Below are 25,791 nucleotides of genomic sequence, written 5' to 3'. Positions count from 1 at the left end.
CTGTCCTCACTGCACCCCTCTGTCCTGGGGGGACCCCAAACTCTCCTCACTGCACCCCTCTGTCCTGGGGGACTCCATACTGCCCTCCTGTCCTGGGGGGATCCCATATTCTCCTCACTGCACCCCTCTGTCCTGGGGGACCCCATACTCTCCTCACTGCACCCCTCTGTCCTGGGGGGACCGCCATACTGTCCTGGGGGACCCCATACTCTCCTCACTGCACCCCTCTGTCCTGGGGGACTCCATACTGCCCTCCTGTCCTGGGGGGACCCCATACTGTCCTCACTGCACCCCTCTGTCCTGGGGGACCCCATACTCTCCTCACTGCACCCCTCTGTCCTGGGGGGACCCCCATACTCTCCTCACTGCACCCCTCTGTCCTGGGGGGACCCCATACTGTCCTCACTGCGCCCCTCTGTCCTGGGGGACCCCATACTGTCCTCACTGCGCCCCTCTGTCCTGGGGGGACCCCATACTGTCCTCACTGCACCCCTCTGTCCTGGGGACCCCATACTCTCACTGCACCCCTCTGTCCTGGGGGACCCCATACTCTCCTCACTGCACCCCTCTGTCCTGGGGGACCCCCATACTGCCCTCCTGTCTTGGGGGACCCGATACTGTCCTCACTGCACCCCTCTGTCCTGGGGGACCCCATACTGTCCTCACTGCACCCCTCTGTCCTGGGGGGACCCCCATACTCTCCTCACTGCACCCCTCTGTCCTGGGGGGACCGCCATACTGTCCTGGGGGACCCCATACTCTCCTCACTGCACCCCTCTGTCCTGGGGGGACCGCCATACTGTCCTGGGGGACCCCATACTCTCCTCACTGCACCCCTCTGTCCTGGGGGACTCCATACTGCCCTCCTGTCCTGGGGGGACCCCATACTGTCCTCACTGCACCCCTCTGTCCTGGGGGACCCCATACTCTCCTCACTGCACCCCTCTGTCCTGGGGGGACCCCCATACTCTCCTCACTGCACCCCTCTGTCCTGGGGGGACCCCATACTGTCCTCACTGCGCCCCTCTGTCCTGGGGGACCCCATACTGTCCTCACTGCGCCCCTCTGTCCTGGGGGGACCCCATACTGTCCTCACTGCACCCCTCTGTCCTGGGGACCCCATACTCTCACTGCACCCCTCTGTCCTGGGGGACCCCATACTCTCCTCACTGCACCCCTCTGTCCTGGGGGACCCCCATACTGCCCTCCTGTCTTGGGGGACCCGATACTGTCCTCACTGCACCCCTCTGTCCTGGGGGACCCCATACTGTCCTCACTGCACCCCTCTGTCCTGGGGGGACCCCCATACTCTCCTCACTGCACCCCTCTGTCCTGGGGGACCCCATACTCTCCTCACTGCACCCCTCTGTCCTGGGGGGACCCCCATACTCTCCTCACTGCACCCCTCTGTCCTGGGGGGACCCCATACTGTCCTCACTGCGCCCCTCTGTCCTGGGGGACCCCATACTGTCCTCACTGCGCCCCTCTGTCCTGGGGGGACCCCATACTGTCCTCACTGCACCCCTCTGTCCTGGGGACCCCATACTCTCACTGCACCCCTCTGTCCTGGGGGACCCCATACTCTCCTCACTGCACCCCTCTGTCCTGGGGGACCCCCATACTGCCCTCCTGTCTTGTGGGACCCGATACTGTCCTCACTGCACCCCTCTGTCCTGGGGGACCCCATACTCTCCTCACTGCACCCCTCTGTCCTGGGGGACTCCATACTGCCCTCCTGTCCTGGGGGGACCCCATACTGTCCTCACTGCACCCCTCTGTCCTGGGGGACCCCATACTCTCCTCACTGCACCCCTCTGACCTGGGGGGACCCCATACTGTCCTCACTGCACCCCTCTGTCCTGGGGGGACCCCATACTGTCCTCACTGCACCCCTCTGTCCTGGGGGACTCCATACTGCCCTCCTGTCCTGGGGGGATCCCATATTCTCCTCACTGCACCCCTCTGTCCTGGGGGACCCCATACTCTCCTCACTGCACCCCTCTGTCCTGGGGGGACCGCCATACTGTCCTGGGGGACCCCATACTCTCCTCACTGCACCCCTCTGTCCTGGGGGACTCCATACTGCCCTCCTGTCCTGGGGGGACCCCATACTGTCCTCACTGCACCCCTCTGTCCTGGGGGACCCCATACTCTCCTCACTGCACCCCTCTGTCCTGGGGGGACCCCCATACTCTCCTCACTGCACCCCTCTGTCCTGGGGGGACCCCATACTGTCCTCACTGCGCCCCTCTGTCCTGGGGGACCCCATACTGTCCTCACTGCGCCCCTCTGTCCTGGGGGGACCCCATACTGTCCTCACTGCACCCCTCTGTCCTGGGGACCCCATACTCTCACTGCACCCCTCTGTCCTGGGGGACCCCATACTCTCCTCACTGCACCCCTCTGTCCTGGGGGACCCCCATACTGCCCTCCTGTCTTGTGGGACCCGATACTGTCCTCACTGCACCCCTCTGTCCTGGGGGACCCCATACTCTCCTCACTGCACCCCTCTGTCCTGGGGGACTCCATACTGCCCTCCTGTCCTGGGGGGACCCCATACTGTCCTCACTGCACCCCTCTGTCCTGGGGGACCCCATACTCTCCTCACTGCACCCCTCTGTCCTGGGGGGACCCCATACTCTCCTCACTGCACCCCTCTGTCCTGGGGGGACCGCCATACTGTCCTGGGGGGGACGCATACTGTCCTCACTGCACCCCTCTGTCCTGGGGACCCCATACTCTCCTCACTACACCCCTCTGTCCTGGGGGGACCCCACACTATCCTCACTGCGCCCCTCTGTCCTGGGGGACCCCATACTGTCCTCCCTGCTCCCCTCAGTCCTGTAGGCACTAAAGCTGTCCTCCCAGAACCACATACTGTCCTCTATGAACCCTTCAGTCATTGGGGGACCCCCATGGCTCCTCTCAGTCCTGGAGACACCTCATATACCTCCGCCCTCCATTCAGTCCTGCAAGGACCCCATATTGTCCTCCTTGCTCCCTTCAGTCCTGGGAGAACCATATACTGTCCTGTATGAACCCTTTAGTCATTGAGGGGCCCCATACTATCCATTGCTCCCCTCCTTGGGGACTCTGCACTCCTGACCTATGCTGGAGCTCCACCTCATTGTCCAACGTTGCAGCCCCACCCCCACCCTAGAACTCCACCCTCCCGACCTATGCTGGAGCCCCACTGACCCATCCTAGAGCTCCGCCCCCTTCTGACCTATGCTGGAGCTCCGCTCCCCACCTCACTGTCCAATATTGCAGCCCCACCCAATCCTAGAACTCCACCCTCCCGACCCACGCTGGAGCCCAACCCCACTGACCCATCCTAGAGCTCCGCCCTCCTGACCCACGCTGGAGCCCCACCCCACTCACCCATCCTAGAGCTCCACCCTCCTGACCTATGCTGGAGCTCCGCCCCACCTCACTGTCCAAAATTGCAGCCCCACCCCTTTGACCCACCCCACTCACCCATCCTAGAACTCCACCCTCCCGACCTGTGCTGGAGCCCCACCACACTGACCCCAATGCTGGAGCCCCACCCCCTCTGTCTACTTAATCATTGCTGTCTGTGCCCATGGGGGGGGGGGGGATATCACTTCACTTCCTGTCCCGGTGACACCAGCACAAGAAATTAGAGGCTGTCACAGGGAAACAGAGAGCAATAATAATCTGATGGATCCCCGGCCACAAGAAAGACTCCACCCACATCTGCTTTGTAAGAAATGTTCCTTTTATGGAAGTGTGAAGGGCTGACATATGATACAAACAATGGAGGGGGCGGGGAGAGGGGCGGGGCGTAAGCTGGGAGTGTCACCGAGTCCATTACGCTCCGCTGGTAGAAATGGGATGATGTCATCTGAAAACCTATCAACATGTCATAAACAGGGGGGGCGGGGCTATGGCTCTTTTCCTGCGTCCAATCCCCTGGCGGATTGGTAGACGTCTGTGTCCCTTCCTGGACGCAGGCTCCTCCCGGGTTGGCCAGGGGGTGGGGGGAGGGCAGGGGGCGGGGAAAGGGCGGAACTGTTCCTGCTCAGGGATTCATGCAGGGGGGAGGAGGAGGAGTCTGTCAGTCCACTTGGATCCTTTCCCATTCCAATTCATCCGCCGCGAACCCTTCCTCTCGGCTACTCCTCTGCTCTGCAGTCCGTACGGTCCACTGAACCAGGCTCTGTCGGCCATCTTGGATGACGCTGACCTGGTTCGGCACGACGTCCCCCCTCCTGGCCTCGGGGGTGGACTGGGTCGCCTCGGCCTGGCCGAAAGAAAGCGGCGTGAGCTGCGGCGCCTCCAGCTGACGGATCTCTTCTCCGGTCGCCAGCGGCACTGCGGTGTCGTCTCCTTGTGTGATGGCGGCCGGCGGGGCCGAGGAGCCGACAAGGTCCTGGGCATCGTCTCTAATTTGCGTCGTGCCGGGGATTTCCACCGCCATCCTCCCCAGCTGTGCCATAGACGTTGACGGCCCTTTGCCGGGGTTAGGATGAGTGTCCACCTTCCGCGGGCGACCCCGCTTTCTTCTCGACTGTCCCTCCTCCGGGGAGGCCGCGAGCCGTTTGGCCGATTTGTTCTCGGCGCCCGAGCCGCCCGCCAGCTCTTTGAGGCCGTTCTGGTTGGATTTTGGAAGGGCGTGGGGCTCCAAGTTGACCATGTCGGGAAGGATCATACTGATGACGGGCTGGGCCACCGGCTGAGGGACCAACCCCGTCCCGTTCACCCCAGCGGTGACCGCCAGCGGCACTACCGGCGGGACGGCAGCAAACGGCAAAGGCGACACCTTCAAGTGCCCGGGGATGATGTTGGAAGCCAGGACTGGAGGGGGGAATCGGACCGGCGGGCTGGAACTGATGAACTTTTCTTCTGTGGGGAGGCGGGGCCGGAGGACTGGAAGCTTGGCGACCAAGGCGTCCACCCGGGGGCTGCTGGCTGCCTTCTGCGGCTCGGGGGGGCGCTTCTTCACCTGCGGGGGGCTGACCGGGTGCGGATTTGGGGGAGACTTCTTGTTCTAAAAAAAAAAAGAAAAAAAAAGTGAGGGTTTAGTTTTCTATAGTTCCATAACAAGAAGACTGAGGAAGAAGAAAGATGAAAACGAAAAGAGGAAGGAGAAGAAGGAGGAGAAGAAGGAGGAGAAGAAGGAGGAGAAGAAGGAGGAGAAGAAGGAGGAGAAGAAGGAGGAGAAGAAGGAGGAGAAGAAGGAGGAGAAGAAGAAGGAGAAGAAGAAGGAGAAGAAGGAGAAGAAGAAGGAGAAGAAGAAGAAGAAGAAGAAGAAGAAGAAGAAGAAGAAGAAGAAGAAGAAGAAGAAGAAGAAGAAGAAGAAGAAGAAGAAGAAGAAGAAGAAGAAGAAGAAGAAGAAGAAGAAGAAGAAGAAGAAGGAGGAGAAGAAGGAGAAGAAGGAGAAGGAGAAGAAGGAGAAGGAGGAGAAGAAGAAGGAGGAGAAGAAGAAGGAGGAGAAGAAGAAGGAGAAGAAGGGAGGGAGGAAGGAGAAGAAGGAGAAGAAGGAGAAGAAGGGAGGGAGGAAGGAGAAGGAGAAGAAGGGAGGGAGGAAGGAGAAGAAGGAGAAGGAGAAGAAGGAGAAGGAGAAGGAGAAGAAGGAGAAGGAGAAGAAGGAGAAAGGAGAAGGAGAAGAAGGGAGGAAGGAGAAGGAGAAGAAGGGAGGAAGGAGAAGGAGAAGAAGGGAGGAAGGAGAAGGAGAAGAAGGGAGGAAGGAGAAGGAGAAGAAGGGAGGAAGGAGAAGGAGAAGAAGGGAGGAAGGAGAAGAAGGGAGGAAGGAGAAGGAGAAGAAGGGAGGAAGGAGAAGGAGAAGAAGGGAGGAAGGAGAAGGAGAAGAATGGAGGAAGGAGGGAGAAGGAGAAGAAGGGAGGAAGGAGGGAGAAGGAGAAGAAGGGAGGAAGGAGGGAGAAGGAGAAGAAGGGAGGAAGGAGAAGGAGAAGAAGGGAGGAAGGAGGGAGAAGGAAGAAGGAGAAGAAGGGAGGAAGGAGAAGGAGAAGAAGGGAGGAAGGAGAAGGAGAAGAAGGGAGGAAGGAGAAGGAGAAGAAGGGAGGAAGGAGAAGGAGAAGAAGGGAGGAAGGAGGGAGAAGGAGAAGAAGGGAGGAAGGAGGGAGAAGGAGAAGAAGGGAGGAAGGAGAAGGAGAAGAAGGGAGGAAGGAGGGAGAAGGAGAAGAAGGGAGGAAGGAGGGAGAAGGAGAAGAAGGGAGGAAGGAGAAGGAGAAGAAGGGAGGAAGGAGAAGGAGAAGAAGGGAGGAAGGAGAAGGAGAAGAAGGGAGGAAGGAGAAGGAGAAGAAGGGAGGAAGGAGAAGGAGAAGAAGGGAGGAAGGAGAAGGAGAAGAAGGGAGGAAGGAGAAGGAGAAGAAGGGAGGAAGGAGAAGGAGAAGAAGGGAGGAAGGAGAAGGAGAAGAAGGGAAGGAGGAAAGAAGAAGGAGAAAAGAAGAAGGAAGACTGGTGCTCAAAAAAACAATTGCAGCCTCACTGTGCCATCAATTGTTACCACTGTGCCCATCAATTGTCGCCACTGTGCCCCGCAATTGTCGCCACTGTAACCTGTAAAATGCCCCCCCCCGCCTGGCACTTACCTTTCAGGGGGTCAGCCGTGCTTCTCCCACCCTCGATTAAGCTTCAGCCAATCAGGTTACCGGTAAGTGAACCTGATTGGCTGAGATGCCTGTCAGTCTTATCCAAGGAACACACCGCCGGTACATCCCGAGGATAAGCATTCGGAAGCCGACTACAGCCTGAGGGCTCTGATAGGAACTTCCACACAGCCAACCAGCTGCCGTTATTCAGGTGGCCGGCGCTCACCATCCAACCTTCTGAATAGTGGGCGGCAGCGGCGAAAATACATAGATTCATGCAATGCACAAATTTATGTATTGTAATCAGTGGCTGTGCGAGAGCCTGAGGGGGCGGCACTCCGGCGCCCTCTATGGACGAACCGCTGCTGGGATTGAGGAAGGAGGAGGATTGAGGAAGAGGAAAAAAGGGTGGAGGATAAAGGAAGAGGAAAAGGGAGGAAGAGAATTGAGGAAAAAGGGAGGAAGATTGAGGAAGAAGGAAGAGAATTGAGGAAAAAGGGAGGAAGATGGAGGAAGATTGAGGAAGAAGGAAGAGAATTGAGGAAAAAGGGAGGAAGATTGAGGAAGAAGGAAGAGAATTGAGGAAAAAGGGAGGAAGATTGAGGAAGAAGGAAGAGAATTGAGGAAAAAGGGAGGAAGATTGAGGAAGAGAAAGAAGAAGAAGAAGAAGAAGAAGAAGAAGAAGAAGAAGAAGAAGAAGAAGAAGAAGAAGAAGAAGAAGAAGAAGAAGAAGAAGAAGAAGAAGAAGAAGAAGAAGAAGAAGAAGAAGAAGAAGAAGAAGAAGAAGAAGAAGAAGAAGAAGAAGAAGAAGAAGAAGAAGAAGAAGAAGAAGAAGAAGAAGAAGAAGAAGAAGAAGAAGAAGAAGAAGAAGAAGAAGAAGAAGAAGAAGAAGGATATAGAGGAAAAAGGAGGATTGAGGAAGAAGTGTTCGGCCAGACTCGCTCCTCGCACACACCACCAAAAGGTGACTGGGCTGTTTCCTGTCTCAGCTTTACAGCTTCCTGTGTCAGGGCTCCACCCACAATGAATGGCCCAATCACATGTCTGTTTATTGCTGAGTGAGCAAAAGGGCCTAACAGGAAGCTGTAAACCAAATCCAGGAAGGGGGAGGAGCCACCAGCCTCGCTGTGGTGTGTAAATCACAGGACCGTCCAAACAAAATGATAAATACTTTGTCAGGTATTTGGGGCGCGTATATTACCCCCCCCCCAGTGCTCACCTTATTGTCTGCCGTGCTGTTATCGGGGGATGGGGGCCTCTTTGTCCCGGGCACGTCTGCCGGCTGCTTCTGTAGTTTCTGCCCGCCGCTCTGAGAGTTTTCTGCTCCGGAGAAGAGGAGAAAAAAAAAGACAGAGGAGTAAAGACTGAGGAATGAGCGAGGAGGGAGGAGCGGGCGCGGCGGGGGCGGGGCGTAGTCTCACCTGACAGGACCATGGAGAGGACGAGCTCGGCGTTGGCGCTGCGGGGGTTAATGATGTGCTGCTGGATCAGGAATTGGGCCACTTCCACCACGTTGTTGAACGATCGCTTCAGGATCTTCTCCGCCCAATTACAGATCAGAGCGCAGGAGGCGTTTATCACGTCGTTGTTGTAGGACTGGACCAGATCCGTCAGCTCCGACTGAACGAGGAGGAGAGAGGGGGATCGTCAGATCGATGTATGATGGGCGAGAGAGGAGAAGACGAAGGAGGATGGAGGAGGAGGAGGAGGAGGAGGAGGAGGAGGAGGAGGAGGAGGAGGAGGAGGAGGAGCAGCAAAGAGAAGGAAGACTGAAGACAAGCAAGAAGAAGGAGGATTGAGGAGGATTAAGGAGGAGGTAGAAAAAGAAGAAGAATTGGGGAAGAGACATGAGGAGGATAGAGGAAGAGGAACGAGGAGGATGAAGAGAGAGGATGGTGTACGAGAAAAAAAGAAGGAGGGTGAAGAAAGAGGAAGGAGTGAGAAAAGGGAGCGAAGAGGATAGAGGAAGAGGAACGAGGAGGATAGAGGAAGAGGAACGAGGAGGATAGAGGAAGAGGAACGAGGAGGATAGAGGAAGAGGAACGAGGAGGATAGAGGAAGAGGAACGAGGAGGATAGAGGAAGAGGAACGAGGAGGATAGAGGAAGAGGAACGAGGAGGATCGTCAGATCGATGTATGATGGGCGAGAGAGGAGAAGACGAAGGAGGAGCAAAGAGAAGGAAGATTGAAGACAAGCAAGAAGGAGGATTGAGGGGGAGGAGGAGGAGGAGGAAGAAAAAGAAGAATTGGGGAAGAGACATGAGGAGGATAGAGGAAGAGGAACGAGGAGCATGGAGGATGAAGAGAGAGGATGGTGTATGAGAAAAAAGAGGAGTGAGGAGGATCAAAGAGGGTGAAGAAAAAGGAAGGAGTGAGAAAAGGGAGCGAAGAGGATAGCGGACGAGGAACAAAGAAGGAGCAAGGAGGATGGAGAAGCAAGCATAGAGCGGAAAGATGAAGGACCAACAAGTAGGATGGAGGAGCGTGGAGGGCTTGGGGTATGAAGGAGTGAGGTGGATGCATGAAAGAGGAGCGAAGTGGATGCAGGTAGGAGAAGTGAAGTGGGTGCTTGAAAGAGGAGCGAGATGGGTGAGGTGGGTGCATGAAGGAGGAGCGAGGTGGGTGCATTAAGGAGGAGCGAAGTGGGGTGGGTGCATGAAGGAGGAGCGAAGTGGGGTGGGTGCATGAAGGAGGAGCGAGGTGGGGTGGGTGCAGGAAGGAGGAGCGAGGTGGGTGGGTGCAGGAAGGAGGAGCGAGGCGGGTGCAGGAATGAGGAGCGAGGTGGGTGCAGGAAGGAGGAGCGAGGCGGGTGCAGGAAGGAGGAGCGAGGTGGGCAGGTGCAGGAAGGAGGAGCGAGGTGGGCGGGTGCAGGAAGGAGGAGCGAGGTGGGCGGGTGCAGGAAGGAGGAGCGAGGTGGGCGGGTGCAGGAAGGAGGAGCGAGGTGGGCGGGTGCAGGAAGGAGGAGCGAGGTGGGTGGGTGCAGGAAGGAGGAGCGAGGTGGGCGGGTGCAGGAAGGAGGAGCGAGGTGGGCGGGTGCAGGAAGGAGGAGCGAGGTGGGCGGGTGCAGGAAGGAGGAGCGAGGTGGGTGCAGGAAGGAGGAGCGAGGTGGGTGCAGGAAGGAGGAGCGAGGTGGGTGCAGGAAGGAGGAGCGAGGTGGTATTCTTACACTTTCTGTCATCTTCAGGTCCAGGCTGGGGAGCGGCGGCATGCTCACCATGCTCTTCCTCCGCAGGCCGCTGTAGCAATACGTTTCATTGGTTAAGGAGAATCTACAATATTCCGGCTTTGATTCCAATAAAACATTTGTCAGCCAATGAGCTTCAGGTGGAGGATTCCCACCAACCCCGCCCCCCCCAGCTCATTGGCCTGGCGATCAGAACCCAAGCCCCTCCCACACCTGCAGTTCCCAGCATCCCCCGCTAGCGGTGCGGTTCCGCCTCGCTTTGGCGTGCCGTCCCAAGCTGGCCCCTCGGTGTCACCCCGTCCTTTGTGCCCCCCCAGACCTTGGCTCCGCCTCTTCTCGGGTCACACACAGAAGGATATTTGGACTGGCCGCGTCCTCCCAGCCTCCTCGCCTTTATATTGGGGAAGATTTCCCGGATGATCTTCCCGAAGTTGGCCACGCTGAGCGGTCGCCCGCAGAGGTTGTCGCAGTATCGCCTGTGTAGAGAGAGAGACACAAAGATGGCGCTCACCATGACACGATTGGTTAGATCCCCCCCCCTCCCCCTCAGGGACCTGTGACCACGCCCCCCCACTCACTTATAGGCGTCGTAGACATCCTGCTTGGGCAGGCAGGTGTCGGTGTGCTCCTCCAGGTGGTTCCGGATCCACGTACAGGCGTGCATGTGTTCCGCCGTGGTCACGCATCCTACATCCAGGCTGTACGGAGGAGGAGAGGGAGGAGCCAAATATTACCCAACATACGTGGCAGGGAAGTATTGGTTATCACTGGTACAGCCCATAAAAGGATAGCCCCGCCCACCCCAAAGGATGGCCAATTTTACCCAACATGCGTGGCAGGGAAGTATTGGATATCACTGGTACAGCCCATAAAAGGATAGCCCCGCCCACCCCAAAGAATGACCAATTATTACCCAACATACGTGGCAGGGAAGTATTGGATATCACTGGTACAGCCCATAAAAGGATAGTCCCGCCCACCCCAAAGGATGGCCAATTATTACCCAACATACGTGGCAGGGAAGTATTGGTTATCACTGGCACAGCCCATAATGGAAAGTCCCGCCCACCCCAAAGGATGGCCAATTATTACCCAACATACGTGGCAGGGAAGTATTGGATATCACTGGTACAGCCCATAAAAGGATAGTCCCGCCCATCCCAAAGGATGGCCAATTATTACCCAACATACGTGGCAGGGAAGTATTGGATATCACTGGCACAGCCCATAAAGGATAGTCCCGCCCACTCCCAAAGGATGGCCAATTATTACCCAACATACGTGGCAGGGAAGTATTGGTTATCACTGGCACAGCCCATAAAAGGATAGCCCCGCCCACCCCAAAGGATGGCCAATTATTACCCAACATACGTGGCAGGGAAGTATTGGATATCACTGGCACAGCCCATAATGGAAAGTCCCGCCCACCCCAAAGGATGGCCAATTATTACCCAACATACGTGGCAGGGAAGTATTGGTTATCACTGGTACAGCCCATAAAAGGATAGCCCCGCCCACCCCAAAGGATGGCCAATTTTACCCAACATGCGTGGCAGGGAAGTATTGGATATCACTGGTACAGCCCATAAAAGGATAGCCCCGCCCACCCCAAAGGATGGCCAATTTTACCCAACATGCGTGGCAGGGAAGTATTGGATATCACTGGTACAGCCCATAAAAGGATAGCCCCGCCCACCCCAAAGAATGACCAATTATTACCCAACATACGTGGCAGGGAAGTATTGGATATCACTGGTACAGCCCATAAAAGGATAGTCCCCGCCCACCCCAAAGGATGGCCAATTATTACCCAACATACGTGGCAGGGAAGTATTGGTTATAACTGGCACAGCCCATAATGGAAAGTCCCGCCCACCCCAAAGGATGGCCAATTATTACCCAACATACGTGGCAGGGAAGTATTGGATATCACTGGTACAGCCCATAAAAGGATAGCCCCGCCCACCCCAAAGGATGGCCAATTATTACCCAACATACGTGGCAGGGAAGTATTGGTTATCACTGGCACAGCCCATAAAGGATAGTCCCGCCCACTCCCAAAGGATGGCCAATTATTACCCAACATACGTGGCAGGGAAGTATTGGTTATCACTGGCACAGCCCATAAAAGGATAGTCCCCGCCCACCCCAAAGGATGGCCAATTATTACCCAACATACGTGGCAGGGAAGTATTGGATATCACTGGCACAGCCCATAATGGAAAGTCCCGCCCACCCCAAAGGATGGCCAATTATTACCCAACATACGTGGCAGGGAAGTATTGGTTATCACTGGTACAGCCCATAAAAGGATAGCCCCGCCCACCCCAAAGGATGGCCAATTATTACCCAACATGCGTGGCAGGGAAGTATTGGATATCACTGGTACAGCCCATAAAAGGATAGCCCCGCCCACCCCAAAGGATGGCCAATTTTACCCAACATGCGTGGCAGGGAAGTATTGGATATCACTGGTACAGCCCATAAAAGGATAGCCCCGCCCACCCCAAAGAATGACCAATTATTACCCAACATACGTGGCAGGGAAGTATTGGATATCACTGGTACAGCCCATAAAAGGATAGTCCCGCCCACCCCAAAGGATGGCCAATTATTACCCAACATACGTGGCAGGGAAGTATTGGTTATCACTGGCACAGCCCATAATGGAAAGTCCCGCCCACCCCAAAGGATGGCCACTTATTACCCAACATACGTGGCAGGAAAGTATTGGTTATCACTGGCACAGCCCATAAAGGATAGTCCCGCCCACTCCCGAAGGATGGCCAATTATTACCCAACATACGTGGCAGGGAAGTATTGGATATCACTGGCACAGCCCATAAAGGATAGTCCCGCCCACTCCCAAAGGATGGCCAATTATTACCCAACATACGTGGCAGGGAAGTATTGGATATCACTGGTACAGCCCATAAAAGGATAGCCCCGCCCACCCCAAAGGATGGCCAATTATTACCCAACATACGTGGCAGGGAAGTATTGGATATCACTGGCACAAAAGCAAGAACGGTGTGTTCCCGGGGGGGGGTTACCTTTTGTCGGGGCCGCTGGGGCCGGGCGGCAGCTGGAGGTACAGGTACAGCTTGTCATAGTCAGTCAACTTCTGGACATCCCCCTGCAGGGCGACACCGAGAGGGTCAGAGGGCGGACAGGTAAAGAGGGGGAGGGGAACGGGACATACAGGGAGAGTTGGGGAGGTCACAAACAGTTTAACAAGGGTCAGAGGTCACACACAGAGGGGTTCAGGGTCAGAGGTCACACACAGAGGGGGGTCAGAGGTCACACACACAGCAAGGGGGTTCAGGGTCAGAGGTCGCACACAGAGGGGGTTCAGGGTCAGAGGTCGCACACACAGGGGGTTCAGGGTCAGAGGTCACACACACACACACACACAGCTAGGGGGGGTTCAGGGTCAGAGGTCACACAAGGTTCTGTACCAGTATACTGTCCACTTTGGTTTGCACGACTTTCCTGTTGATAAAAAATAAATAAAAACAATCAGAGATCAGAGAACGTTCATGTAATTATTACCACACAATACAGAGGGGGGGGGGTCAGGGTCAGGCGGTACTCAGGGTGGGAGGAGTCTCACGTGATGCGGCTGCGCAGTTTCTGCAGAAGGTTGATGGGTTCGGTGTCCTCCTGCGATTCTCCCGCCGTCAGTCCCCCTTTCTTCGAGATCTTTTCATAGAGCGCGTCCTCTGCCATCCCCTCCCGCGTGCCGGACCTGCCGGGGACACCACAGTCACTCTGCTGACTCTCTACAGAGCGTGCTCAGTACTGCCCTCATCACCCCGCCCCCCAATATCACTGTGCTTCTCACCTTCCCCCCCTTATTACACCCCCACCCATACCTAACACCCCCACCCATACCTACCCCCCCTAAAACCCCCACCCATACCTACCCCCCCCAACTTCATTGTGCTTCTGACCTTCCCCCTTATTACTCCCCCCACCCAAACCTACCCCCCCCTCAAAAAATCATTGTGCTTCTGACCTTCCCCCTCATTACCCCCCTAACACCCCCACCCAAACCTACCCCCCCCCCCCTCAACAACCTGCCCCCACTCATCATTGTGCTTCTGACCTTCCCCCACATTACTCCTCCCACCCATACCTACCCCCCCTTCATTCTCCTTAACATATTGTTATGGTCAGGACCAGGCAGAAGAGGCATCTGCCTAGAGCATCGTGCTGGGGGGGGGGGGGGGCGTCACAGTTGGGCTGGACCCTCCCCTGACCTGCCATTGGTGGATCTCCGCAGTCAGTATGACCTCTGCCAATCCTATGATAGGGGGCTCATCATACAGGGTGCAGATAAGGTGGAAGGGGGGCTGTCAGTGTCCTGCTCTACTTTTATAAAGTTTGTTAAAAAAAAAAAATCACAGCTCCTCCCCTTCACATCACAGCTCCTCCTCTTTTCCATATCAAAGCTCCTCCTCTTTTCCATATCAAAGCCCTTCCCCACATCACAGCACCCCCCCCCCCTCTCAGCTCTTCCCCTTATCACAGCCGCTCCCCTATCTCACATCACAGCTCCTCCCCTTCCCCCACATCACAGCTCCTCCCCTTCCCCCACATCACAGCTCCTCCCCTTCCCCCACATCACAGCCCCTCCTGTTCACATCTCAGCTCTTCCCCTTATCACAGCCCCTCCCCCACATCACAGCCCCTCCCCTTTCCCACATCACAGCCCCTCCTGTTCACATCTCAGCTCTTCCCCTTATCACAGCCGCTCCCCTATCCCACATCACAGCTCCTCCCCTTTCCCACATCACAGCTCCTCCCCTTCCCCCACATCACAGCCCCTCCCCTATGACTGTGAGGGACACTGGAGGTCATTCCTGCTCTGACCTATCGACATTGGGGTGTTCAGACTCCACCCCCTGACACCCCTGAGCTGAGATGGGTGGAGTCTAAACCCCCCAATGTAGATTGGTCAGTGCAGCATGATAGATAGACGCCCCGTGTCTGGTGACCCCACAGATGGGGACGCCCCGTGTCTGGTGACCCCACAGGTGGGGACGCCCCGTGTCTGGTGACCCCACAGGTGGAGACGCCCCGTGTCTGGTGACCCCACAGGTGGAGACGCCCCGTGTCTGGTGACCCCACAGGTGGAGACGCCCCGTGTCTGGTGACCCCACAGGTGGAGACGCCCCGTGTCTGGTGACCCCACAGATGGAGACGCCCCGTGTCTGGTGACCCCACAGGTGAGGACGCCCCGTGTCTGGTGACCCCACAGGTGAGGACGCCCCGTGTCTGGTGACCCCACAGGTGAGGACGCCCCGTGTCTGGTGACCCCACAGGTGGAGACGCCCCGTGTCTGGTGACCCCACAGGTGGAGACGCCCCGTGTCTGGTGACCCCACAGGTGGAGACGCCCCGTGTCTGGTGACCCCACAGGTGAGGACGCCCCGTGTCTGGTGACCCCACAGGTGAGGACGCCCCGTGTCTGGTGACCCCACAGGTGAGGACGCCCCGTGTCTGGTGACCCCACAGGTGAGGACGCCCCGTGTCTGGTGACCCCACAGGTGAGGACGCCCCGTGTCTGGTGACCCCACAGGTGAGGACGCCCCGTGTCTGGTGACCCCACAGGTGAGGACGCCCCGTGTCTGGTGACCCCACAGGTGAGGACGCCCCGTGTCTGGTGACCCCACAGGTGAGGACGCCCCGTGTCTGGTGACCCCACAGGTGAGGACGCCCCGTGTCTGGTGACCCCACAGGTGAGGACGCCCCGTGTCTGGTGACCCCACAGGTGAGGACGCCCCGTGTCTGGTGACCCCACAGGTGAGGACGCCCCGTGTCTGGTGACCCCACAGATGGAGACGCCCCGTGTCTGGTGACCCCACAGGTGAGGACGCCCCGTGTCTGGTGACCCCACAGATAGAGACGCCCCGTGTCTGGTGACCCCACAGGTGAGGACGCCCCGTGTCTGGTGACCCCACAGGTGAGGACGCCCCGTGTCTGGTGACCCCACAGGTGAGGACGCCCCGTGTCTGGTGACCCCACAGATGGAGACGCCCCGTGTCTGGTGACCCCACAGGTGGAGACGCCCCGTGTCTGGTGACCCCACAGGTGGGGACGCCCCGTGTCTGGTGACCCCACAGGTGAGGACGCCCCGTGTCTGGTGACCCCACAGATGGAGACGCCTCGTGTCTGGTGACCCCACAGGTGGAGATGCCCCGTGTCTGGTGACCCCACAGAGACGCCCCGTGTCTGGTGACCCCACAGAGACGCCCCGTGTCTGGTGACCCCACAGAGACGCCCCGTGTCTGGTGACCCCACAGAGACGCCCCGTGTCTGGTGACCCCACAGATGGAGACGCCCCGTGTCTGGTGACCCCACAGATGGAGACGCCCCGTGTCTGGTGACCCCACAGATGGAGACGCCCCGTGTCTGGTGACCCCACAGATGGAGACGCCCCGTGTCTGGTGACCCCACAGAGACGCCCCGTGTCTGGTGACCCCACAGGTGAGGACGCCCCGTGTCTGGTGACCCCACAGGTGAGGACGCCCCGTGTCTGGTGACCCCACAGGTGAGGACGCCCCGTGTCTGGTGACCCCACAGGTGAGGACGCCCCGTGTCTGGTGACCCCACAGGTGAGGACGCCCCGTGTCTGGTGACCCCACAGGTGAGGACGCCCCGTGTCTGGTGACCCCACAGGTGAGGACGCCCCGTGTCTGGTGACCCCACAGGTGAGGACGCCCCGTGTCTGGTGACCCCACAGGTGAGGACGCCCCGTGTCTGGTGACCCCACAGGTGAGGACGCCCCGTGTCTGGTGACCCCACAGGTGGAGACGCCCCGTGTCTGGTGACCCCACAGGTGAGGACGCCCCGTGTCTGGTGACCCCACAGATAGAGACGCCCCGTGTCTGGTGACCCCACAGGTGAGGACGCCCCGTGTCTGGTGACCCCACAGATAGAGACGCCCCGTGTCTGGTGACCCCACAGGTGAGGACGCCCCGTGTCTGGTGACCCCACAGGTGGAGACGCCCCGTGTCTGGTGACCCCACAGATGGAGACGCCCCGTGTCTGGTGACCCCACAGATGGAGACGCCCCGTGTCTGGTGACCCCACAGGTGGAGACGCCCCGTGTCTGGTGACCCCACAGGTGAGGACGCCCCGTGTCTGGTGACCCCACAGGTGGAGACGCCCCGTGTCTGGTGACCCCACAGATAGGGACGCCCCGTGTCTGGTGACCCCACAGATGGAGACGCCCCGTGTCTGGTGACCCCACAGGTGGAGACGCCCCGTGTCTGGTGACCCCACAGGTGAGGACGCCCCGTGTCTGGTGACCCCACAGGTGAGGACGCCCCGTGTCTGGTGACCCCACAGGTGAGGACGCCCCGTGTCTGGTGACCCCACAGGTGGAGACGCCCCGTGTCTGGTGACCCCACAGGTGAGGACGCCCCGTGTCTGGTGACCCCACAGATGGAGACGCCTCGTGTCTGGTGACCCCACAGGTGGAGACGCCCCGTGTCTGGTGACCCCACAGAGACGCCCCGTGTCTGGTGACCCCACAGATGGAGACGCCCCGTGTCTGGTGACCCCACAGGTGGAGATGCCCCGTGTCTGGTGACCCCACAGAGACGCCCCGTGTCTGGTGACCCCACAGGTGAGGACGCCCCGTGTCTGGTGACCCCACAGGTGAGGACGCCCCGTGTCTGGTGACCCCACAGATGGAGACGCCCCGTGTCTGGTGACCCCACAGGTGGAGACGCCCCGTGTCTGGTGACCCCACAGGTGGAGACGCCCCGTGTCTGGTGACCCCACAGATGGAGACGCCCCGTGTCTGGTGACCCCACAGGTGAGGACGCCCCGTGTCTGGTGACCCCACAGGTGAGGACGCCCCGTGTCTGGTGACCCCACAGGTGAGGACGCCCCGTGTCTGGTGACCCCACAGGTGAGGACGCCCCGTGTCTGGTGACCCCACAGGTGAGGACGCCCCGTGTCTGGTGACCCCACAGATAGGGACGCCCCGTGTCTGGTGACCCCACAGATAGAGACGCCCCGTGTCTGGTGACCCCACAGGTGAGGACGCCCCGTGTCTGGTGACCCCACAGATGAGGACGCCCCGTGTCTGGTGACCCCACAGATGGGGACGCCCCGTGTCTGGTGACCCCACAGATGGAGACGCCCCGTGTCTGGTGACCCCACAGGTGAGGACGCCCCGTGTCTGGTGACCCCACAGGTGGAGACGCCCCGTGTCTGGTGACCCCACAGATAGGGACGCCCCGTGTCTGGTGACCCCACAGATAGGGACGCCCCGTGTCTGGTGACCCCACAGATGGAGACGCCCCGTGTCTGGTGACCCCACAGGTGAGGACGCCCCGTGTCTGGTGACCCCACAGGTGAGGACGCCCCGTGTCTGGTGACCCCACAGATGGGGACGCCCCGTGTCTGGTGACCCCACAGATAGAGACGCCCCGTGTCTGGTGACCCCACAGGTGGAGACGCCCCGTGTCTGGTGACCCCACAGGTGAGGACGCCCCGTGTCTGGTGACCCCACAGGTGAGGACGCCCCGTGTCTGGTGACCCCACAGGTGAGGACGCCCCGTGTCTGGTGACCCCACAGGTGAGGACGCCCCGTGTCTGGTGACCCCACAGGTGGAGACGCCCCGTGTCTGGTGACCCCACAGGTGGGGACGCCCCGTGTCTGGTGACCCCACAGATGGAGACGCCCCGTGTCTGGTGACCCCACAGGTGGAGACGCCCCGTGTCTGGTGACCCCACAGGTGGAGACGCCCCGTGTCTGGTGACCCCACAGGTGAGGACGCCCCGTGTCTGGTGACCCCACAGGTGAGGACGCCCCGTGTCTGGTGACCCCACAGGTGAGGACGCCCCGTGTCTGGTGACCCCACAGGTGAGGACGCCCCGTGTCTGGTGACCCCACAGGTGAGGACGCCCCGTGTCTGGTGACCCCACAGGTGAGGACGCCCCGTGTCTGGTGACCCCACGGATGGAGACGCCCCGTGTCTGGTGACCCCACGGATGGAGACGCCCCGTGTCTGGTGACCCCACGGATGGAGACGCCCCGTGTCTGGTGACCCCACAGGTGGGGACGCCCCGTGTCTGGTGACCCCACAGGTGAGGACGCCCCGTGTCTGGTGACCCCACAGATGGGGACGCCCCGTGTCTGGTGACCCCACAGGTGAGGACGCCCCGTGTCTGGTGACCCCACAGGTGAGGACGCCCCGTGTCTGGTGACCCCACAGGTGAGGACGCCCCGTGTCTGGTGACCCCACAGATAGGGACGCCCCGTGTCTGGTGACCCCACAGATGGAGACGCCCCGTGTCTGGTGACCCCACAGGTGGAGACGCCCCGTGTCTGGTGACCCCACAGATAGGGACGCCCCGTGTCTGGTGACCCCACAGATAGGGACGCCCCGTGTCTGGTGACCCCACAGATAGGGACGCCCCGTGTCTGGTGACCCCACAGGTGGAGACGCCCCGTGTCTGGTGACCCCACAGGTGAGGACGCCCCGTGTCTGGTGACCCCACAGGTGAGGACGCCCCGTGTCTGGTGACCCCACAGGTGAGGACGCCCCGTGTCTGGTGACCCCACAGGTGGAGACGCCCCGTGTCTGGTGACCCCACAGGTGGAGACGCCCCGTGTCTGGTGACCCCACAGGTGGAGACGCCCCGTGTCTGGTGACCCCACAGGTGGAGACGCCCCGTGTCTGGTGACCCCACAGGTGGAGACGCCCCGTGTCTGGTGACCCCACAGGTGAGGACGCCCCGTGTCTGGTGACCCCACAGGTGAGGACGCCCCGTGTCTGGTGACCCCACAGGTGGGGACGCCCCGTGTCTGGTGACCCCACAGGTGAGGACGCCCCGTAGCTGGTGACCCCACAGGTGGAGACCCCCCCGTAGCTGGTGACCCCACAGGTGAGGACGCCCCGTGTCTGGTGACCCCACAGGTGGGGACGCCCCGTGTCTGGTGACCCCACAGGTGAGGACGCCCCGTGTCTGGTGACCCCACAGGTGGAGACGCCCCGTGTCTGGTGACCCCACAGGTGGAGACGCCCCGTGTCTGGTGACCCCACAGGTGGGGACGCCCCGTGTCTGGTGACCCCACAGATGGAGACGCCCCGTGTCTGGTGACCCCACAGGTGGAGACGCCCCGTGTCTGGTGACCCCACAGATGGAGACGCCCCGTGTCTGGTGACCCCACAGATGGAGACGCCCCGTGTCTGGTGACCCCACAGATGGAGACGCCCCGTGTCTGGTGACCCCACAGGTGAGGACGCCCCGTGTCTGGTGACCCCACAGGTGGAGACGCCCCGTGTCTGGTGACCCCACAGGTGAGGACGCCCCGTGTCTGGTGACCCCACAGGTGGAGACGCCCCGTGTCTGGTGACCCCACAGGTGAGGACGCCCCGTGTCTGGTGACCCCACAGGTGAGGACGCCCCGTGTCTGGTGACCCCACAGATGAGGACGCCCCGTGTCTGGTGACCCCACAGATGGGGACGCCCCGTGTCTGGTGACCCCACAGGTGAGGACGCCCCGTGTCTGGTGACCCCACAGGTGAGGACGCCCCGTGTCTGGTGACCCCACAGGTGAGGACGCCCCGTGTCTGGTGACCCCACAGGTGAGGACGCCCCGTGTCTGGTGACCCCACAGGTGGAGACGCCCCGTGTCTGGTGACCCCACAGGTGAGGACGCCCCGTGTCTGGTGACCCCACAGGTGGAGACGCCCCGTGTCTGGTGACCCCACAGGTGAGGACGCCCCGTGTCTGGTGACCCCACAGGTGAGGACGCCCCGTGTCTGGTGACCCCACAGGTGAGGACGCCCCGTGTCTGGTGACCCCACAGGTGGAGACGCCCCGTGTCTGGTGACCCCACAGGTGAGGACGCCCCGTGTCTGGTGACCCCACAGGTGAGGACGCCCCGTGTCTGGTGACCCCACAGATGAGGACGCCCCGTGTCTGGTGACCCCACAGGTGAGGACGCCCCGTGTCTGGTGACCCCACAGGTGAGGACGCCCCGTGTCTGGTGACCCCACAGGTGGAGACGCCCCGTGTCTGGTGACCCCACAGATGAGGACGCCCCGTGTCTGGTGACCCCACAGGTGAGGACGCCTCGTGTCTGGTGACCCCACAGGTGAGGACGCCCCGTGTCTGGTGACCCCACAGGTGAGGACGCCCCGTGTCTGGTGACCCCACAGGTGAGGACGCCCCGTGTCTGGTGACCCCACAGGTGAGGACGCCCCGTGTCTGGTGACCCCACAGGTGAGGACGCCTCGTGTCTGGTGACCCCACAGATGGGGACGCCCCGTGTCTGGTGACCCCACAGATAGAGACGCCCCGTGTCTGGTGACCCCACAGGTGAGGACGCCTCGTGTCTGGTGACCCCACAGGTGAGGACGCCCCGTGTCTGGTGACACCACAGGTGGAGACGCCCCGTGTCTGGTGACCCCACAGGTGAGGACGCCCCGTGTCTGGTGACCCCACAGGTGAGGACGCCCCGTGTCTGGTGACCCCACAGGTGGAGACGCCCCGTGTCTGGTGACACCACAGATGGAGACGCCCCGTGTCTGGTGACCCCACAGGTGAGGACGCCCCGTGTCTGGTGACCCCACAGATGGAGACGCCCCGTGTCTGGTGACCCCACAGATGGAGACGCCCCGTGTCTGGTGACCCCACAGATGGAGACGCCCCGTGTCTGGTGACCCCACAGGTGAGGACGCCCCGTGTCTGGTGACCCCACAGGTGAGGACGCCCCGTGTCTGGTGACCCCACAGGTGGAGACGCCCCGTGTCTGGTGACCCCACAGGTGAGGACGCCCCGTGTCTGGTGACCCCACAGGTGGAGACGCCCCGTGTCTGGTGACCCCACAGATGGAGACGCCCCGTGTCTGGTGACCCCACAGGTGGAGACGCCCCGTGTCTGGTGACCCCACAGATGAGGACGCCCCGTGTCTGGTGACCCCACAGGTGGAGACGCCCCGTGTCTGGTGACCCCACAGGTGGAGACGCCCCGTGTCTGGTGACCCCACAGGTGAGGACGCCCCGTGTCTGGTGACCCCACAGGTGAGGACGCCCCGTGTCTGGTGACCCCACAGGTGAGGACGCCCCGTGTCTGGTGACCCCACAGGTGGAGACGCCCCGTGTCTGGTGACCCCACAGGTGGAGACGCCCCGTGTCTGGTGACCCCACAGATGAGGACGCCCCGTGTCTGGTGACCCCACAGGTGGGGACGCCCCGTGTCTGGTGACCCCACAGGTGAGGACGCCCCGTGTCTGGTGACCCCACAGGTGAGGACGCCCCGTGTCTGGTGACCCCACAGATAGGGACGCCCCGTGTCTGGTGACCCCACAGGTGAGGACGCCCCGTGTCTGGTGACCCCACAGATGGAGACGCCCCGTGTCTGGTGACCCCACAGATAGGGACGCCCCGTGTCTGGTGACCCCACAGATGGAGACGCCCCGTGTCTGGTGACCCCACAGATAGGGACGCCCCGTGTCTGGTGACCCCACAGATGGAGACGCCCCGTGTCTGGTGACCCCACAGATAGGGACGCCCCGTGTCTGGTGACCCCACAGGTGGAGACGCCCCGTGTCTGGTGACCCCACAGGTGGGGACGCCCCGTGTCTGGTGACCCCACAGATGGAGACGCCCCGTGTCTGGTGACCCCACAGGTGAGGACGCCCCGTGTCTGGTGACCCCACAGGTGAGGACGCCCCGTGTCTGGTGACCCCACAGGTGAGGACGCCCCGTGTCTGGTGACCCCACAGGTGAGGACGCCCCGTGTCTGGTGACCCCACAGGTGGAGACGCCCCGTGTCTGGTGACCCCACAGATGGAGACGCCCCGTGTCTGGTGACCCCACAGGTGAGGACGCCCCGTGTCTGGTGACCCCACAGATAGGGACGCCCCGTGTCTGGTGACCCCACAGATGGAGACGCCCCGTGTCTGGTGACCCCACAGGTGAGGACGCCCCGTGTCTGGTGACCCCACAGATAGGGACGCCCCGTGTCTGGTGACCCCACAGATGGAGACGCCCCGTGTCTGGTGACCCCACAGATGGGGACGCCCCGTGTCTGGTGACCCCACGGATCGGTTTGGCGGGTGTTCTCTCCTCACACATCACCCGGCTCCTCTCTGAGGTGATTTCTGACCCTCAGCCCGCTGTCAGCCCATAAGTGGGCGGGGTTTGTTGCCTCTCGGGTGGCCCCTCCCACATGGGGGCGTGGAGGGGCCCGCTCTGCTCTCCCAGTGACCCCCCTCCCGGCCAGTGGCGCCATTCCCGGGAATCACCTACCGCCGCTCCGGAGCCTCCGCACTCTCCGCTTTTCTGATTGGCCGCCGCCGCCACCACCCCCTTCCCTCTGCTGGATTTCTGATTGGTTTTCAAAACCGCTCTTCCCCGGAAACACAATATTCCTGCGCCCTCATTGGCTAATATTCCGACCTCTGCCTAGTAACGGAATAGCGATTGGTCGGAGCGCGGAGGGCGCCAAACAGGGGCGGCTGCGCCGTGTCACAACATTCAAGGGTGGTTGGCGGGCGGTGGAGTAAGGAGGCCACGCCTCTCTCTTAAAGGGGAACACACCCAGTCACCAAAACACCAATCAGTAGGATCAGGGGCGGGGCTACAAGTCCCAGCATTGATAATAATAATATAATATATTCAATTCTAATACTATTATCTCTATGGAGGGACTACAAGTCCCAGCATGCCCTGAGAGACACAAATAATAATAATATAATGTATTCAATGTACTATTATCTCTATGGGGAGAACTACAAGTCCCAGCATGCTGTTTGTAGCTCCGCCCTGAGCGGTGGGGATTGTAGATTGCAAGCTCTTGGACCAAGTATCTCCACAATCCCCCATATGGGGGGGGGGGGTCAGAGGTCAGGGGTGACTCTGGGGTCAGGGTTGGAGGAGGGGATCGTTCCCCTCAGAGGATCAGCATCACCCCCACAGTACTGAGTCTGGGGGCGGGGACAGAGTGTTGAGTCTGGGGGTGGGGACAGAGTGTTGAGTCTGGGGGTGGGGTCAGAGTGTTGTGTCTGGGGGTGGGGTCAGAGTGTTGTGTCTGGGGGTGGGGTCAGAGTGTTGAGTCTGGGGGTGGGGTCAGAGTGTTGAGCCTGGGGGTGGGGTCAGAGTGTTAAGTCTGGGGGTGGTGTTACAGTGTTGAGCCTGGGGGTGGGGTCACAGTGTTGAGTCTGGGGGTGGGGTCAGAGTGTTGAGTCTGGGGGTGGGGTCACAGTGTTGTGTCTGGGGGTGGGGTCACAGTGTTGAGTCTGGGGGTGGGGTCACAGTGTTGAGTCTGGGGGTGGGGTCACAGTGTTGAGCCTGGGGGTGGGGTCAGAGTGTTGAGTCTGGGGGTGGAGTCAGGGGCGGCCTGGGGGTGGGGTCTGGAGTGTTGGTGTTGAGTCTGGGGGTGGGGTCAGGAGTGTCGGTGTTGAGTCTGGGGACAGGGGTGGCGGTGTTGAGTCTGGGGGTGGGGTCAGGAGTGGCAGTGTTGAGTCTGGGGGTGGGGTCAGGAGTGGCGGTGTTGAGTCTGGGGGTGGGGTCAGGGGCGGCAGTGTAGAGTCTGGGGGTGGGGTCAGGAGTAGCAGTGTTGAGTCTGGGGGTAGGGTCAGGAGTGTCGGTGTTGAGTCTGGGGGTGGGGTCAGGAGTGGCGGTGTTGAGTCTGGGGGTAGGGTCAGGGGTGGCACTGTTGAGTTTGGGGGTGGGGTCAGGAGTGGCTGTGTTGAGTCTGGGGGTGGGGTCAGGAGTGGCGGTGTTGAGTCTGGGGGTGGGGTCAGGGGCGGCAGTGTAGAGTCTGGGGGTGGGGTCAGGAGTGGCTGTGTTGAGTCTGGGGGTGGGGTCAGGAGTGGATGTGTTGAGTCTGGGGGTGGGGTTACAGTGTTGAGTCTGGGGGTGGGGTCACAGTGTTGAGTCTGGGGGTGGGGTCAGAGGTGGCAGTGTTGAGTCTGGAGGTGGGGTCAGGAGTGGCGGTGTTGAGTCTGGGGGTGGGGTCAGGAGTGGGCGTGTTGAGTCTGGGGGTGTGGTCAGGAGTGGCCGTGTTGATTCTGGGGGTGGGGTCAGGAGTGGCGGTGTTGAGGCTGGGGGTGGGGTCAGGAGTGGCGATGTTGAGTCTGGGGGTGGGGTCAGGAGTAGCGGTGTTGAGTCTGGGGGGCGGGGTCAGAGGTAGTAGTGTTGAGTTTGGGGGTGGGGTCAGGAGTGGCGGTGTTGAGTCTGGGGGTGGGGTCAGGAGTGGCACTGTTGAGTTTGGGGGTGGGGTCAGGAGTGGCACTGTTGAGTTTGGGGGTGGGGTCAGGAGTGGCTGTGTTGAGTTTGGGGGTGGGGTTACAGTGTTGAGTCTGGGGGTGGGGTCACAGTGTTGAGTTTGGGGGTGAGGTCAGAGGTGGCAGTGTTGAGTCGGGGGTTGGGTCAGGAGTGGCAGTGTTGAGTCTGGGGGTGAGGTCAGGAGTGGCGGTGTTGAGTCTGGGGGTGGGGTCAGGAGTGGCGGTGTTGAGTCTGGGGGTGGGGTCAGGAGTGGCGGTGTTGAGTCTGGGGGTGGGGTCAGGAGTGGCGGTGTTGAGTCGGGGGGTGAGGTCAGAAGTGGTAGTGTTGAGTCTGAGGGTGGGGTCAGGAGTGGCGGTGTTGAGTCGGGGGGTGGGGTCAGGAGTGGCGGTGTTGAGTCGGGGGGTGGGGTCAGGAGTGGCGGTGTTGAGTCGGGGGGTGGGGTCAGGAGTGGCGGTGTTGAGTCTGGGGGTGGGGTCAGGAGTGGCACTGTTGAGTTTGGGGGTGGGGTCAGGAGTGGCACTGTTGAGTTTGGGGGTGGGGTCAGGAGTGGCTGTGTTGAGTTTGGGGGTGGGGTTACAGTGTTGAGTCTGGGGGTGAGGTCAGAGGTGGCAGTGTTGAGTCGGGGGTTGGGGTCAGGAGTGGCAGTGTTGAGTCTGGGGGTGAGGTCAGGAGTGGCGGTGTTGAGTCTGGGGGTGGGGTCAGGAGTGGCGGTGTTGAGTCTGGGGGTGGGGTCAGGAGTGGCGGTGTTAAGTTTGGGGGTCAGGAGTGGC

At 60.6% G+C, this 25,791-nt stretch overlaps 1 protein-coding gene across 2 annotated transcripts; it reads right to left on the bottom strand.

Moving 5' to 3' along the window:
- Positions 1–3,718: 3,718 nt before the first annotated feature.
- On the bottom strand, positions 3,719–23,143 carry RFX5 (regulatory factor X5). Of its 2 annotated transcripts, none has more exons than XM_040332281.1 (10): positions 23,042–23,143; positions 13,373–13,507; positions 13,218–13,251; positions 12,813–12,895; positions 10,338–10,457; positions 10,119–10,235; positions 9,742–9,823; positions 7,997–8,195; positions 7,795–7,895; positions 3,719–5,011 (listed from the first exon to the last, which is right to left on the bottom strand). In XM_040332281.1, the coding sequence occupies exons 2-10, from the start codon at positions 13,486–13,488 to the stop codon at positions 4,079–4,081; spliced, it is 1,785 nt and encodes a 594-aa protein (XP_040188215.1). In that variant the 5' UTR covers positions 13,489–13,507; positions 23,042–23,143; the 3' UTR covers positions 3,719–4,078. The 2 variants fall into 2 exon arrangements, with proteins under 2 accessions (XP_040188215.1, XP_040188214.1); XM_040332280.1 differs by lacking the exon at positions 23,042–23,143 and adding an exon at positions 22,864–23,035.
- Between the last annotated feature and the right edge of the window lie 2,648 nt (positions 23,144–25,791).

Source organism: Rana temporaria, chromosome 13 (assembly GCF_905171775.1).
Source record: "Rana temporaria chromosome 13, aRanTem1.1, whole genome shotgun sequence".
Classification (NCBI taxonomy): Eukaryota; Metazoa; Chordata; class Amphibia; order Anura; family Ranidae; genus Rana; species Rana temporaria.
Note: the sequence above shows the minus strand (reverse complement) of the source record. Positions and strands in the feature narration are given on the sequence as shown.